Source organism: Eurypyga helias, unplaced genomic scaffold (genome assembly GCF_000690775.1).
Source record: "Eurypyga helias isolate BGI_N326 unplaced genomic scaffold, ASM69077v1 scaffold16453, whole genome shotgun sequence".
Lineage (NCBI taxonomy): Eukaryota > Metazoa > Chordata > Aves > Eurypygiformes > Eurypygidae > Eurypyga > Eurypyga helias.
The window spans coordinates 1-13,668 of record NW_010242066.1 but is presented as its reverse complement, the minus strand read 5'-3'; the positions used below and the strand labels follow the sequence as shown (position 1 = coordinate 13,668).

The window sequence follows — 13,668 nt, the reverse complement described above, 5'->3', positions numbered from 1 at the left end:
CCCTTAAATATTTAGCTATGCAAATGCACATATGTAATTTTTTTTGTAAATATTACAGATTTTGGTAAAATTGGTAAGTGGTGAGAAATAAACCAAGAAAGGAAGGAGAAAGGCACTTCTTCTCTAACCTTGTGTGTTTTTTCTTCTTTGAAAGCTAAACATCAAAAAAAATGTGATCTGAAGTAAAGTGCAAATAGTGTAGTATCAAGGAGGACGGAAAGACGTGGAAAAAACAAAGAAGTATCATGGGGTTCACTGGGAAAGGATGAGCAGTGGAGTACAAATGAGCATGAATTAAAACTTTGTAACAGAAAAGGTGATTAACACTTACATTGCCACAGGGCATTAGGTTGGTAGGTTCCAATTAGGATTTGACATCCACAAGCATGGTAAACATTGTCTTAATTGTTAAACTGAACTTTGGGCCAGATACTGAATCTTGTATGTCAGTACTTGTTGGTGCATAACAAACTTAGAGGGAAGTTATTCTACACCAGTGCATAGGGTAGTTTTTGAATGCCAATTCTTGAGTGTCGTTGGTCACAGTGTGAGACCGGATCCCAAAACTCAGGGGTGAGATAAAGTATGACTATTGCTGTGTTCCTTTAAGATTTGTCTGTGGCTTATTTTTTGGATAATTTAAATAAGAAGCATTTCTGAGGCCTGGCTTTCTAAGGTCCTGAGCACTGCTCATTGTCTCAAAACCATATTATCTATCAGAATCACATACTCCGTTCATGCAAATACATAAATAAAATAATGTCTGGAACAGTTCACTGACAAACGGGCATTGTACATTTGTGAGCTTATGGTAACAGCAGGAGTTAGAAGAGCAAAAGCCAAATAATAAAACTTACTCTAGAACTTAGGTCTTGTATGCCATGTTTCAGGCTTTTGTGTATATTCGTGGTTGATTATAGACACCCTAAAAATAGGAGCATATAATGGAAATGCTGACAGATTCTGAACTCTCCCGATGGTAACAGGCACTGCTATAATTAGGCATGCATCTGAGTAGACAGTGTAATATGATTGCCATGTTTGTACCCTGCACTGGAAGGAATGTTTGTTAATCTGCACAATCCTTTTAAATGAACTGGGGGGCAAGAGTTTGTGGAAAAAAGATGCTGAGGTTTATTACATATTCAGGCTGACGTATTTGTATGTCAAAAAACAACAAATACTTGCAGGATATTGGATAACTGGTTAACTGCATTTTTGCAGTTACAATTTGTGTTTCAATAACAGTTTGTGTTTCAATAAGAACTTTTCTTTCCTCCTTTTTTAGGCATTTAAACTCTCCAGTCAAAAAGTCTTTTCCCCTTATTTTCTTTTTGCTGTCAAAACACTGTTTATTTTGTAATTTCAGAGGTCAGAGCCCTGCTGTTGCTGAATTTAACTTGCTCTTGAAAGCATATTCTTTGGAAACTTATGGTGTTGATCCTCATCCTTGCAAGGTAACACTTCTTTTTACTAACACTTAATAAAATGTTCTTTTTATTAACATGTAGCCATTAATTTAATTGTTTTAGCTCTGTTTTTTATCTAGGCACAAACAGGGAGTGATTAATAAGAGAACTTGCCCTGTAACTACATATTATGCTTAAGCCTTGGAAGAACATTGACTGATTGACATTTCTGCGTCAGTCAGAGGAAAGATCCCTCTGGAGGAAGAGAACATTGTAGGAGAATCTAGTAGAGTGTCACGACAAAAGCTTTGATTATACTTCGTAATTTCTTTATATGTAAGGCAAAGGTTTCTCTAAAGACTCCAGGTGTGAAATATTTTGTATGATTTTAAGGTTTCAGCATTATTCTTGTCCAGAAAATGCAATAACTTGTTAGTCTGTGGCAGATTAGTTTTTCAAACACCATCAAAATATGCAAATCTTAGGAAGAACAACAGAGCAAATGTGCAAAGGGGAGAACCAGACAAACATTTGCATATTGTTCCATTGTAATGTTTTGTAGTTCTCTTTAAGAAGGTGGTTATAGTTACCACTTTTGCTTATCCCTTGCACCTGCATTTTTAATTACTTGGTTTTATGTGCATGATCTGCAGTGTTTGTTCTTAGTGTTACTTGCTTCATGTTTTAACTGCTGTTTTTACTTTGGCTCGTATACCACCTCACTCGGAGGACCAGCAGTGCTGTCCTGTTAGGTGTTCTGGTGGTGAGCACCCTTAAACAGTCGGCCCTAACATAAAGCTGCATTGCATTTCACATACACTTTGGTGCTCCTGTGTGAAATGCAGGGTCTGGTTCAGAGCTCAGTGAAGTCAGCGATTTAGTAAACTTTATTTCGAAACTACACTGTAGATTTTCGAGGGCATCTCAGACTCTTATGTTGACACTTAGGACAGAGTCAAACCTGGCTCAGAGTTTCTTCTTCACCTGTGCAGCAGGGCTTGTCATGTGGTGCTATGCAGGGTTCACGGCTTGTGCTTAAGAAAAAATTTTCAATCTTCTGGAGGCACGGTGCTTCCCTGGCTCCTTATGACATGCTCCTTCCAGTGCTGTGGATGCTACTCCAGAAGCATCCTTAGTTTATTGATGGAATGTAAGGTGCAGTAAAGTTGACTAACTCAAGTAGGATGAGGGTCTAGAACTTGAGGTGGACAGGAAATCCAGTTAATAAAAGACTCACCTGAACTATTGCTGAAAAACAGTTCTGCTGAGTCAGAACTTTTGAAATGTTCTTTCCTATTTGAAAGACAAGTATCACCATATGTTCTGGTTCATACTCAAGAGCAGTTGCTTATTGTAGTACATGCTGTCTCTCAGCAGTACTTCCAACACAGCATCTCGCAGAGGAAAAAAATGTTGTGAAAACTTAAAAAATATCAGTGTTGGAGCAGATGTGAATACCTGGTTTGTTGTTAGTCAGCATGTTAAGAATAGGAGACACACAGAAATAAGTTTTCAACAAAATTATCAAGCGTACCTAATGATTCCCTGTTGTCATAAGCTTCGGGTAGATAGAAAGAAATCATAAGATGCTGTTACTCTGTTAAATACCTAGAAATAATTAGGTTTGTATTGCCAAGAGCAGCCTTTGTTCTTTAGAATAGTATGAATTGAAGATAAAATTTATTTTGAAAATGAAAACCAAATAGAGATAATCTATAGTGAAGTAAGAATTTATTGCAACCAATAAGAAATACCTCACTGGATGAGGGGAAAATTATATTTCTTTTTTCTCTTTCAAGGACTCAATGGGGACAACTACATTTTTAGGATTCACTGCTGCAGGATTTGTAGTTTTCCAGGGGAATAAAAGAATTCATTTGTTAAAATGGTAAGCATGTGAAGTAAGAGTAGATTAATATGTGAGTCTGTGCTCCTGTGTCTTCCCTCCTTCCTGCTATCTTCACCATTTGTTGTCTTTAAGGTGAACCATGTGAATATTCCTTCTCTTACCTGATCATGTTTTTGTTTTAAAGGATCTTAGATGAGAAGTGTAATAGTAATAACTTGGTCTCATTCTTCTTTCAATTAAAATTATTCCACAGGATGAATTTGTCAAAATAATGCACAAATGCTAGAATTGAGTAAGTTGATTTTTCAAGTATGCTGTAAATCACCAGGGAGGCTTATTGGCAGACATGTCTGGAGGAGTTTACAAGGGTCCACCTGCATCTTTATTTGACTCTTGGAAATGCTGCTATTTCCTCATGTAATTAACTTCACTTTGAAAACTATAAAATAATTTATTTGGTCCATTTATATTGGAGGAGGTGAGAATGCCTTGGAATTTTTATTTTTTAACCCCTTTCTTAGGAAGTGGACGGAGATATGCAATTGCCCTTGATTTTTCTGGCTTTGATTTTCTTTACTGCTCCTGTAAAACGTTTGACTTAACTGGGTAGAGATGGGGGAAAACCCAGCTGCTGCCGAGGCTCTAACAGCAGCTGGCCATGCCCTCAGCAATGAGGTGCAGGGTGAGCACAGTCATGCTCAGACATCGATAAGTGTCATTTTAGCCTGGCTGCTGAACAGACGCCAACAGCAGTTACGTATACATGGCTGCTCCACCTCAGTGCTCCCGGACTGTCTTGTAGGAAGAAGATGGGCAGGAGGTGAAGAAATGGTGAATGTTTTTTTGTGTAGGCCTGGACTCTTTCCTGCATATCTGTAGAAGCCTCTTCAAGAGCTGACTGACCTGAAATCCTCAGAAGTATGAGTGTAGTCCTGAGTGCATGATTTGGTGCCTAGTGGAGATCTGGGGTCATGTCTGTCAAATACCATCCATTTGTGATCCCGGATTTGTGCTGTAGTTTCCCTAGGGTTAATTTCAGGTAGCCCTAGTCACAGTGCTTTGAGCTTTTGGTGTACAGTGTAACTCTAATGTCATTCTATGGTGCAGGGGAGGAAAAGATAGCACTTCCCAAGCATGTATCCACCATGCTGTAGGAAATGGGTCTCACAACACCTATTTTTTCAAGTTACGCAAGGATAACATGTCCTTTCAGAGGTCTTGGTGTATTAGTTTCGTCCATTGGCACGTAAACTAGGTACATAATGAAATAGTGATAGAAGAAAAGCTATTAAGCTGTCTTAGTGTTTGTTACAACTGGCTGTTGGAAGGTAGATCTTGTGAGATTTATCTGGATGCCATGTACTGTGCCTTTCATTTCTAAATGTGAAGTGAGTGCTAGTAGCTTTAACAGACAGCTGAAATTTGCACTACACAGTAAAAATCCAAATTAATATCTGAGATTTTCTTTTCAGTGTAAAAGCTTTCTCATTTTGAACGATTTTGTGTTGTTGCTGTTTAATGTTAAGGCAAAACTCTTGTTATAAAGTTTTCAGGATAGATAAGTTGCCTCCAAAATCATTCCTACTTCAACCATCTGACATCCAAAATCTTTGTAGACATTTATGAAAAACTATAGTATCTCCATTTTAGCTGTGGTAATGACAAAATTTCCATTACAATTTAAGCAGGGGCATTGCATTCTTTTCATATGGTGCATCACTATTCCATATGTAGATTGTGCTTTGAACCTTCATTAGATAAATTTTGACACAGATTTGCAACTCACATGGCTCTGGTAGTAAATGTTGTCAAACATTTTCTTTTTCTTCCTGTTGTGTTTTGTCTGTAAGTCGTCAGTTACCACGATGTGTGATATAAAACCACATACAAATAAGGGTAGAGATAAGATGTTGCTGGTAAAAACTGCCTGTATCTAGAAAATTTTACTTCTTACGCAACACATGCCGGGTCAGAGTATTATCTTCCCCTCAATTTAATTACATTAGATGTTCCAAGATTTTAAGATATGAGGAATTACAAACTGTGTGATAGATAAAATGCAAACATAATCTCCTGACTACTTTTAATTACCTCTTCATTTTCCAGAAGTCAAAGTTAATTCTCTGAAGGTGCATAGGATGTTCTCTAAAGAAAATTAGAATATTAAATGCTTTCATGCAAAAGGTTGTAAGACTTCTGTTGAGGTTCTTTGTCATTTAACAGCCTGCTTGACTCTGGGAATCAGGGAAGTTTCCATGCAAGTTACTTTTCCTACCTGTAGATCTATATATTTTTTCAATACTTAAATGATTTTTCTCTTTCTAGGTGTGATGTTTATAAACTGAAATTTGAAGGGAAGACTTTTTATGTGTTTGGAGCTCAGAAAGAGGTCAGGTTCAATATTTTTAAAGAAATTCTGTGTTTGATTTAGAGTCAACTGAAACATAACATCATTTTTTAACTGAACAAACTTCTAAGCAATTATTTTACTTCATATTGTAACTAAAATATAGAATATGAGTGAATGTGTATATTGTTTTCTCAAAAGAATGTCTAATTTGTGAAGGGTTGAAACATTTCTTAACATTCACACTTAACATTCTTGTGTGCTGTGCTGATTTTTCATGGTTTTATTGTCTGAGTAGTAAGGTTTTAATAGGTTTTAAAGCACTAAAATTGTACCCACCTACTCCAAAGCATGAGCAACATCTATATTTGATTGAAAATTCAGGTGGGCATTGATACCTGGATCAATGTGAGGAATTTTTGGCTAGTTACAATCATCTGCTCAAATCTTGGTCAGCTGAATAAACTGTAGTCTGTGCTATGTAGTTATGAGTCTTATGAAGCCTAATGAATGCTTTTGGCATTGAAATCATAGAGATTTTTGTCTACAGCATGCTGTAATCAGTTCTTCCCCTAGGGCAGAGTGATATAGCCAAAGATTATGGCTTTGGATGCAATGTAGGTGAGGAATAGAAAATGGAGAAAGGAAACAATGCCAGAGGTATCAAGGGTTGTTTGTGTGGTTGCAAGGAGAATTTGACAGTAGGACATAGAGAACACAGAGAAGTTGATGTGCAGTGTAGTATATTGAACACAGAGACTTTTATCTTTTGATTTTGGCCTGAAAACAGTTGTTACAGATTTGTTCTCCAGGCTACTTGTACATATGCTCTTCTCTTCCCACGCCAAGCACTCCCTTTTATTTCTGAATCAATTACCTGGGCAGTTTAAATATCAGCTACGTATGTGTTGTACTTCTGTGAGTGAACCACATATTGAAGCTGCACAGAAAAACTTGGTCTTCAGTGTATTCTGTTCATGGTTATGCTGTCAGGTACAGCTGCTTTAGTCTTTGAGAATTCAACATTTTCACTACTTTTATTTGCCTTCTTTTCCTTGCACTTAGAAAAAGGCTGTGCTGTCATTCCATACCTCTACACCAGCAGCATGCAAGCATCTTTGGAAATGTGGGGTGGAGAACCAGGCTTTTTACAAGTATGTAAACTTGAAGTCATTGTCTATACTAAGAGTAAATAATGTGCATCTGGGTAGAAGATTGTTCAATATGAAATGTTCCATTTCTTTAACAGAATTCAAAAAGCAAACAGAAAATATGCAAGTTAGTGGGAAATATTATTTCATTTTGGGCCAGTATTATAAATTGTTTAAAATGCGAGTGAGGCAGGATAGATTTGGCAGTGAATAATTACACTTCTTTCAGCACATCGTTTTTGGCACTCTGTAGTGTGACGTTGGGTGGACACAGTACTTCACTTGTGTGTGGGAACATAGTTGTTAATCTTAGCTCTGCTGTTGAATACCTTGAGAATGGAGGAAACAATGTTATGCTTGATTTTCTGGGTGCTTCTACTGGTAGGAAATGTACTCCCATTTTACTAAATCCAAGGTTTACTAAGGTTGCTCAGAAAAAACCCTCAAAATTCTCTGCAATGACTTTTATTTTTTTTAAAAAAACGAAGCTCTTAGATACATTTTGAAAGATGCCAGCCATCTTGTTAAAAAAAAAAAAAATCTTGTCTGTAAATTTTCTTGTTTGTAAATTGACAAGACAAAAGTAGGATCTTCCTCCCTATTCCCTAAAAGAAAATAATTCCTCATGAAAAAGCTCTTATGTGTTCTTTCTGCCCTCCAGTGACTTTGTTAGACCTGTTTATTGACACTTCCTTTTAGGCTTGTAGCTTTCATTTTTGGTACTTAGTCTCTCCTTACAGCATCTTGCAAATTTCATAAAATTTATTTTTTCTGTGTTGGAGCATAACAACACCACGGGGCTGCTGTAAGGGTAAGTAGTAAATAGGAAGAGTGTGTCTTTTAACATGGAATCATAGAGTGTTTTGAGTTGGAAGGGACCTTAAAGACCATCTCCTCCCACCCCCCCTGCCATGGGCAGGGACACCTTCCACTAGACCGGGTTGCTCAAAGCCTCATCCAGCCTGGCCTTGAAGACATCCAGGGATGAAGCATCCACAGCTTCTCTGGGCAACCTGTTCCAGTGCCTCACCACCCTCTGAAGAATTTTTTCCTGATATCTAATCTACATCTACCTATTTTCATGTTAAACCCATTACCACTTGTCATGCCACTACAGGTCCTTTTAAAATATTCCCCTCCAGCTTTCTTTGTAGCCCCCTTCCGGTAGTGGAAGGTGCTATAATGTCTCCCCGGAGCCTTCTCTTCTCCAGGCTGAACAAGCCCAACTCTCTCAGCCTTTCTTCATAGCAGAGGTGCTCCAGCCCTCTGAGCATCTTCGTGGCCTCCTCTGGACTCGCTCCAACCAGTCAATATCCTTGTGACGTGGAGGGCCCCAGAGGTGAACACATTGCTACAGGTGGGGTCTCAGGAGGGTGCAATAGAGGGGAAGGACCAACTCCCTTGACCTTTTGGTCAGGCTTCTTTTGATGCAGTCAAGGATATGGTTGGCTTTTTTGTCTGCAAGCAGTTTTGGCTCATATTGAGCTTCTTGTCAGTAACACCCCTATTTCCTTCTCTGGATACAGCCCAGGATACAGTTGGCTTTCTGGGCTGCCAGCGCACACTGCCGGCTCATGTTCAGCTTTTCATCCACCAGGACTCCCAAGTCCTTTTCCTCGGAGCTGCTCTCTATCCACTCTCCACCCAGCCTGTACTTGTGCTTGGGATTTCCCCAACCCAGGTGCAGGACCTTGCACTTGGCCTTGCTGAATTTCATGAGATTTGCACAGCCCTACCTCTCAATATCCCTCTGGATGGCATTAACATGGATGATAATGATCTGCTTTATTTTGGAGAATATTCATTCATTTCAACACTGATATAATAATATATCAATATAATCTGTTCAGTACATATATTCAAAGAAGAAACAGGAAATATGAGCTGGCAAAATGCAGCTGTAATTATCTATGCTAAGATTTACTGTGTTTGAGACTGAATTAATAAAAGATCGCCAGGAATTGTTTTCATTAAAAGTGGCTGTAGGTGGGAAAATAGTGCATGGTGTTTGAGTGGGTTTATTTTATGTTACTAGAAACACATATAGGGAATAGGAAACAATTCCCAAACAAAGGAGATAAATTAGTGCTTAAAGATATCTGAGTGAGATTCACAGGGATATCATCTCTTACTGTTAAATAGTTGTAATATTAACCATTTGGGTTTTGGTCACAATTACGTGGTTGAGGTGGGTTTGGCCTTGAATAGGTGCCAGATGCCCACCAAGCTTCTCTCCCACTCTCTCTCCTCAACTGGTTAAGGGGAGAAAATATGAAAAAGCTCATGGGTTGGGATAAAGATGGGAGGATTGAGTACCAATTACCATCACGGTCAAAGCAGTCTTGACATGGGGATGGTTAATTTAATTTGTTTTTCACCTTCTTACTCTGTTTTTAGATGACAATAAAGACAAAACTAGAAACACCCCTCCCCTGTTTCTTCCCTGGCACAGCTTCACTTGTTCATTCCCATCTGCTCTGTGTTCTCCTTGCCCTGAGCAGTGCAGGGAGATAGGGAAAGGGGCTTCATTCAGCTCAAAGCAGTTTCTGCTGCTCCTTCCTCCTCACACTTTACTCCTGCTCCAGTGTCCTTCACAAGCAGCTCCAGTGTGGGTCCTTCCCATGGGCTGCAGTCCTTCAGAATAAACCTACAGCTGCAGCATGGGCCACAACTCCTGTCAGGAGCCAGGTCCTGTGCGGGCTCTCCATGGGCTGCAGCTTCCCTCGGGCCATGTCCCCCTGCCGCACTGCAGTGTCCTGCATGGGGTGCAGTGTGGATATCTGCTCTGCCATGGTCTTCCATGGGCTGCAGGGGAACAGCCTGCTTTGCCATGGTATTCACCATGGGCTGCAGGGGAAACTCTGCTTCAGCCTCTGGAGAACCTGCCCCCTCTCCTACTTCTCTGACCTTGCGTGTCTGATGGTCTGCATCTCTTATGTTTTCTACTTCCTGAATGTCTTCAGGACACTCCTGTGGGGTTATTTCTTTAGCATGATTGCTTAAAATTATGCTTGCCTGTTTCAATTTTTGTGGGTTTTAAATGATGTCTACTTTAGTAAAATGAAGATTGGTAGTGATATTCAATGACGAGGATCCTGGCTGATAGTTTGGAAAATAATAATGGTTAATATGTGGACTGCAGAAAAATAACAACAATCCGCCAAACATGAAACTCTGCACCTCCCCTCGGGGACTGTCCCCCTGCCGCACTGCAGTGTCCTGCATGGGCTGCAGTGTGGATATCTGCTCTGCCATGGTCTTCCATGGGCTGCAGGGGAACAGCCTGCTTTGCCATGGTATTCACCATGGGCTGCAGGGGAAACTCTGCTTCAGCCTCTGGAGAACCTGCCCCCTCTCCTACTTCTCTGACCTTGCGTGTCTGATGGTCTGCATCTCTTATGTTTTCTACTTCCTGAATGTCTTCAGGACACTCCTGTGGGGTTATTTCTTTAGCATGATTGCTTAAAATTATGCTTGCCTGTTTCAATTTTTGTGGGTTTTAAATGATGTCTACTTTAGTAAAATGAAGATTGGTAGTGATATTCAATGACGAGGATCCTGGCTGATAGTTTGGAAAATAATAATGGTTAATATGTGGACTGCAGAAAAATAACAACAATCCGCCAAACATGAAACTGAAGCCAAAAGAATCTGTAAATAAAGGCTTAAGACAGTAGTTTTGAAACAGCAAAAACTTTTGTACATTTCAGAGAAACTGAACAGTACAGCGTGGACTGTTAGTTACTGAACAGCATTAGATGAATCCTGTCTGTTTATGTTCTGTACAGTATCAACAAGGTATTCTAATTAGATTAGAACAGATGTAGCCAGGTTGTGTAAGTAATTCATGATAATGACACTTTGCCTTAATTAGATTTTGTCCTTTCCTCTGCTTAGAAGAGCTTGAGACGTGGAATTTCAGATAAGGCATGTCTTGAAAAACAGACATTTCGTCCTGTTTCAGTCCAGGCTCAGGGTTAATCTGCTGTGATTATTTTCAAGTAGCTATAAATCATAGAAGATTGCCTATTAGGGTCTGGGAATAAAGGACTTGATATGAAATAAATTTGCTATTTTGAAACCAGAGAACATCAAGGAGATGGTGTGTGTGAGCTACTCTTCAATCATCTTTGTGATAAAAAGACTGTGGTAAAAGGTTGCTGTGTATTTCATGATTAGAGAGAAGCAGTAGAATATGACATAGACTACTAAGAAATTGAGAGAGACTACTAAGAAGATAGAAGCATCAGAAATGCAACTACTTTTGGAGACAAGTATTACCACTTCTCCATTATTTCTTTGCTTTATTAGTGGGAAAATGTAAATAGCCATATCTTCCCACAAACAAGAAGTTTGTTTGTAATTTGGTTTGCCCCAATTAGGGCAAACGTCCTAGGGACTTCTGGTGTTGCACCATCTTTCCTTATCCTGGGAATGAAAGTCCCTAGAGCAGCAAGTGTTGGCATTTAATTTTCTTGCTTTCCTGTCCAGGTAATCTCTTGTTTTATGCTCAGTCATTCTGTGCTGTCTGATTTGTCTCATGTACACTTTATATTCTAATTTTTATAAAGACTTTAAAAGATTTGGAAAGACCAACTACTGAATATTACTTTGTGGTACAAAAATAACAAAATTTGTATTTGGCCTTGTTCATTTCTGCTTATCAGGTTCCTTCTGTGTTGAAAATATGACAGCCTCTGTTCTTTTTCTTCAAGGTATGCAAAATCCAGTCAGATCAAGACCATGTCCAGCAGCAAGATATTTTTTAAAGGCAGTCGATTTCGATATAGGTGAGTGTTCACTGTTTGTTTTTCACTGTAAACCATTTCAGAAAGTAAAAGAAAACATCAGTAATCACTAATGGCAAATGGAGGGCTTTTCCTCTCAAGGACCTGTTCACAGCTAATCCAGATTAGGATCTGAAAGATTTTTTATTGTCTCTTCAGTGTCACATATAAAATAAAGTGGAGACTTTATGCAAATTTCTGTCAAAGAGTGGTTTCACCAGAACAGGGCTCCACTTTTGGTGCAGTTTCTGTAAAAACAAGGAAGTGTGGCTAGTCTAGAGACAGTATGCCCCCTCTAACTAAGCAGCTGCAGACCACTAATGACAAGGGATGCATGAGTGGGACAGTCCAGTCCAACTCCTAGCATTCTACTACAACAGGTTACTTTTTCTTCAGTACCTTTGCAGGCAAATGGTTAGCAGAATTTTTAATCTGGGACATTATATATCCACTACATGAGATTTTTTTTCCCCTTTTCCTTGTCTTCTTCTGAAGGTAACTTAGTTGTTCATGTATGTATAGTCCTTGGCATGTAAGGAGCTTGTAATTTGCTTGAATATTTATTTCATGTTTTAATGCAGTGGAAAAGTAGCCAAAGAAGTTGTGGAGGCAAGCTCTAAAATCCAGAGGGAACCTCCTGAAGTTCACAGGTATGTCTTGAAATTCAATATTAAAGTTTAAAGACTAACATGATTATTGTTCTCTACAGAGAAGTTCTCTTTACTGTGAGATGTGATGGCTGTCATTCTGAGCTTCCCCAGTGAGGCATGCAAATGTTGGGAAATATGTGTTGCCAGTGTTATAAAATTCTAACAATAGTGTATTGTCTCCTACAAAAGAGAACTTAATCTGTGCTTCTTTGAAGCAGGGTTTAAGCAGTCAATCAGGTAAGTAGCTTACATTATTTTTTGTGTTATGACATAGACTGTTCTTATGTGATCCCGACAGAAAATTATATTGTCATTTCATTCCTAGTTCTCAGTTGTTTTTAAAAGATCCTGTTGTGCTTTAACTCCAGCCAGCAACTGGGGTTGAAGCACCACACAGCTGCTCACTCACTCCCTCTGGAGGGATGGAGGAGAGAATTGGAAGAGTAAAAGTGAGAAAACTCATGGGCTGAGATAAAGACCATTTAGTATATGAATCAAAAACCACTCACACAAGCAAAGCAAAACAAGGAATTCATTTGCCACTTCCCATCGACAGGCAGGTGTTCAGTCATCTCCAGTAAATGAGGGCACCATCACGTGCAATGGTTACTTGGGAAGACAAATATCAGCACTCCAAACATTCCCTCCTTCCTTCTTTCCCCAGCTTTGTATGCTCAGCATGATGTCATATGCTTTATACGCTGAGCATAATGTCCCATTTTTAAAAAGGGAAAAAAGGAGGATCCGGGAAACTACAGGCCAGTCAGTCTCATCTCTGTGCCTGTTAAGATCATGGAGCAGATCCTCCTGGAAACCATGATAAGGCACATGGAGAATGAGGAGGTGATTGGTGACAGCCAACACAACTTCACCACGGGCAGATCGTGCCTGACGAACATGGTGACCTTCTACGATGGGGTCACGACCTTGGTGGATAGAGGACAAGCAACCGATGTCATCTACCTGGACTTGTGCAAAGCCTTCGATACTGTCCCACATGACATCCTTGTCTCTAAATTGGAAAGGCATGGATTTGACAGTTGGACTGCTTGGTGAATAAAGAACTGGCTGGATGGCCGCACTCAGAGAGTGGTGGTCAATGGCTCAGTGTCCGAGTGGAGATCGGTGATGAGTGGCGTTCCTCACGGGTCGGTGTTGGGACCTGTGCTGTTTAACATCTTTGTTAGTGACATGGATGACGGCATTGAGTGCGCCCTCAGCAAGTTTGCTGACGACACCAAGCTGTGTGGTGCGGTTGACACGCTGGAGGGAAGGGATGCCATCCAGAGGGACCTGGACAGGCTGGAGAGGTGGGCCACTGCCAACCTCATGGAATTCCACAAGGCGAAGTACAAGGTTCTGCAGCTGGGTCAGAGCAAATCTAAGCACAAGTACAGGCTCGGCATAGAATGCCTTGAGAACAGCCCTGAAGAGAAGCACTGGGGAGTAATGGTGGATGAAAAGCTAGACATGAG

The 13,668-nt window shown here is 39.8% G+C and overlaps 1 protein-coding gene across 1 annotated transcript in view; it reads left to right on the top strand.

The window, feature by feature from the left end:
* The window catches only part of LOC104507625 (FERM domain-containing protein 3-like), a gene marked incomplete at both ends in the record, with an annotated part of 22,860 nt that extends 10,667 nt beyond the window's left edge, over positions 1-12,193 (top strand). The window contains 6 exons of the mRNA XM_010148967.1: positions 1,370-1,457; positions 3,209-3,297; positions 5,584-5,647; positions 6,671-6,759; positions 11,472-11,546; positions 12,125-12,193. Of these exons, the coding sequence (XP_010147269.1) occupies positions 1,370-1,457; positions 3,209-3,297; positions 5,584-5,647; positions 6,671-6,759; positions 11,472-11,546; positions 12,125-12,193 (474 nt within the window). The remainder of the gene's footprint in view (positions 1-1,369; positions 1,458-3,208; positions 3,298-5,583; positions 5,648-6,670; positions 6,760-11,471; positions 11,547-12,124) is intronic.
* Between the last annotated feature and the right edge of the window lie 1,475 nt (positions 12,194-13,668).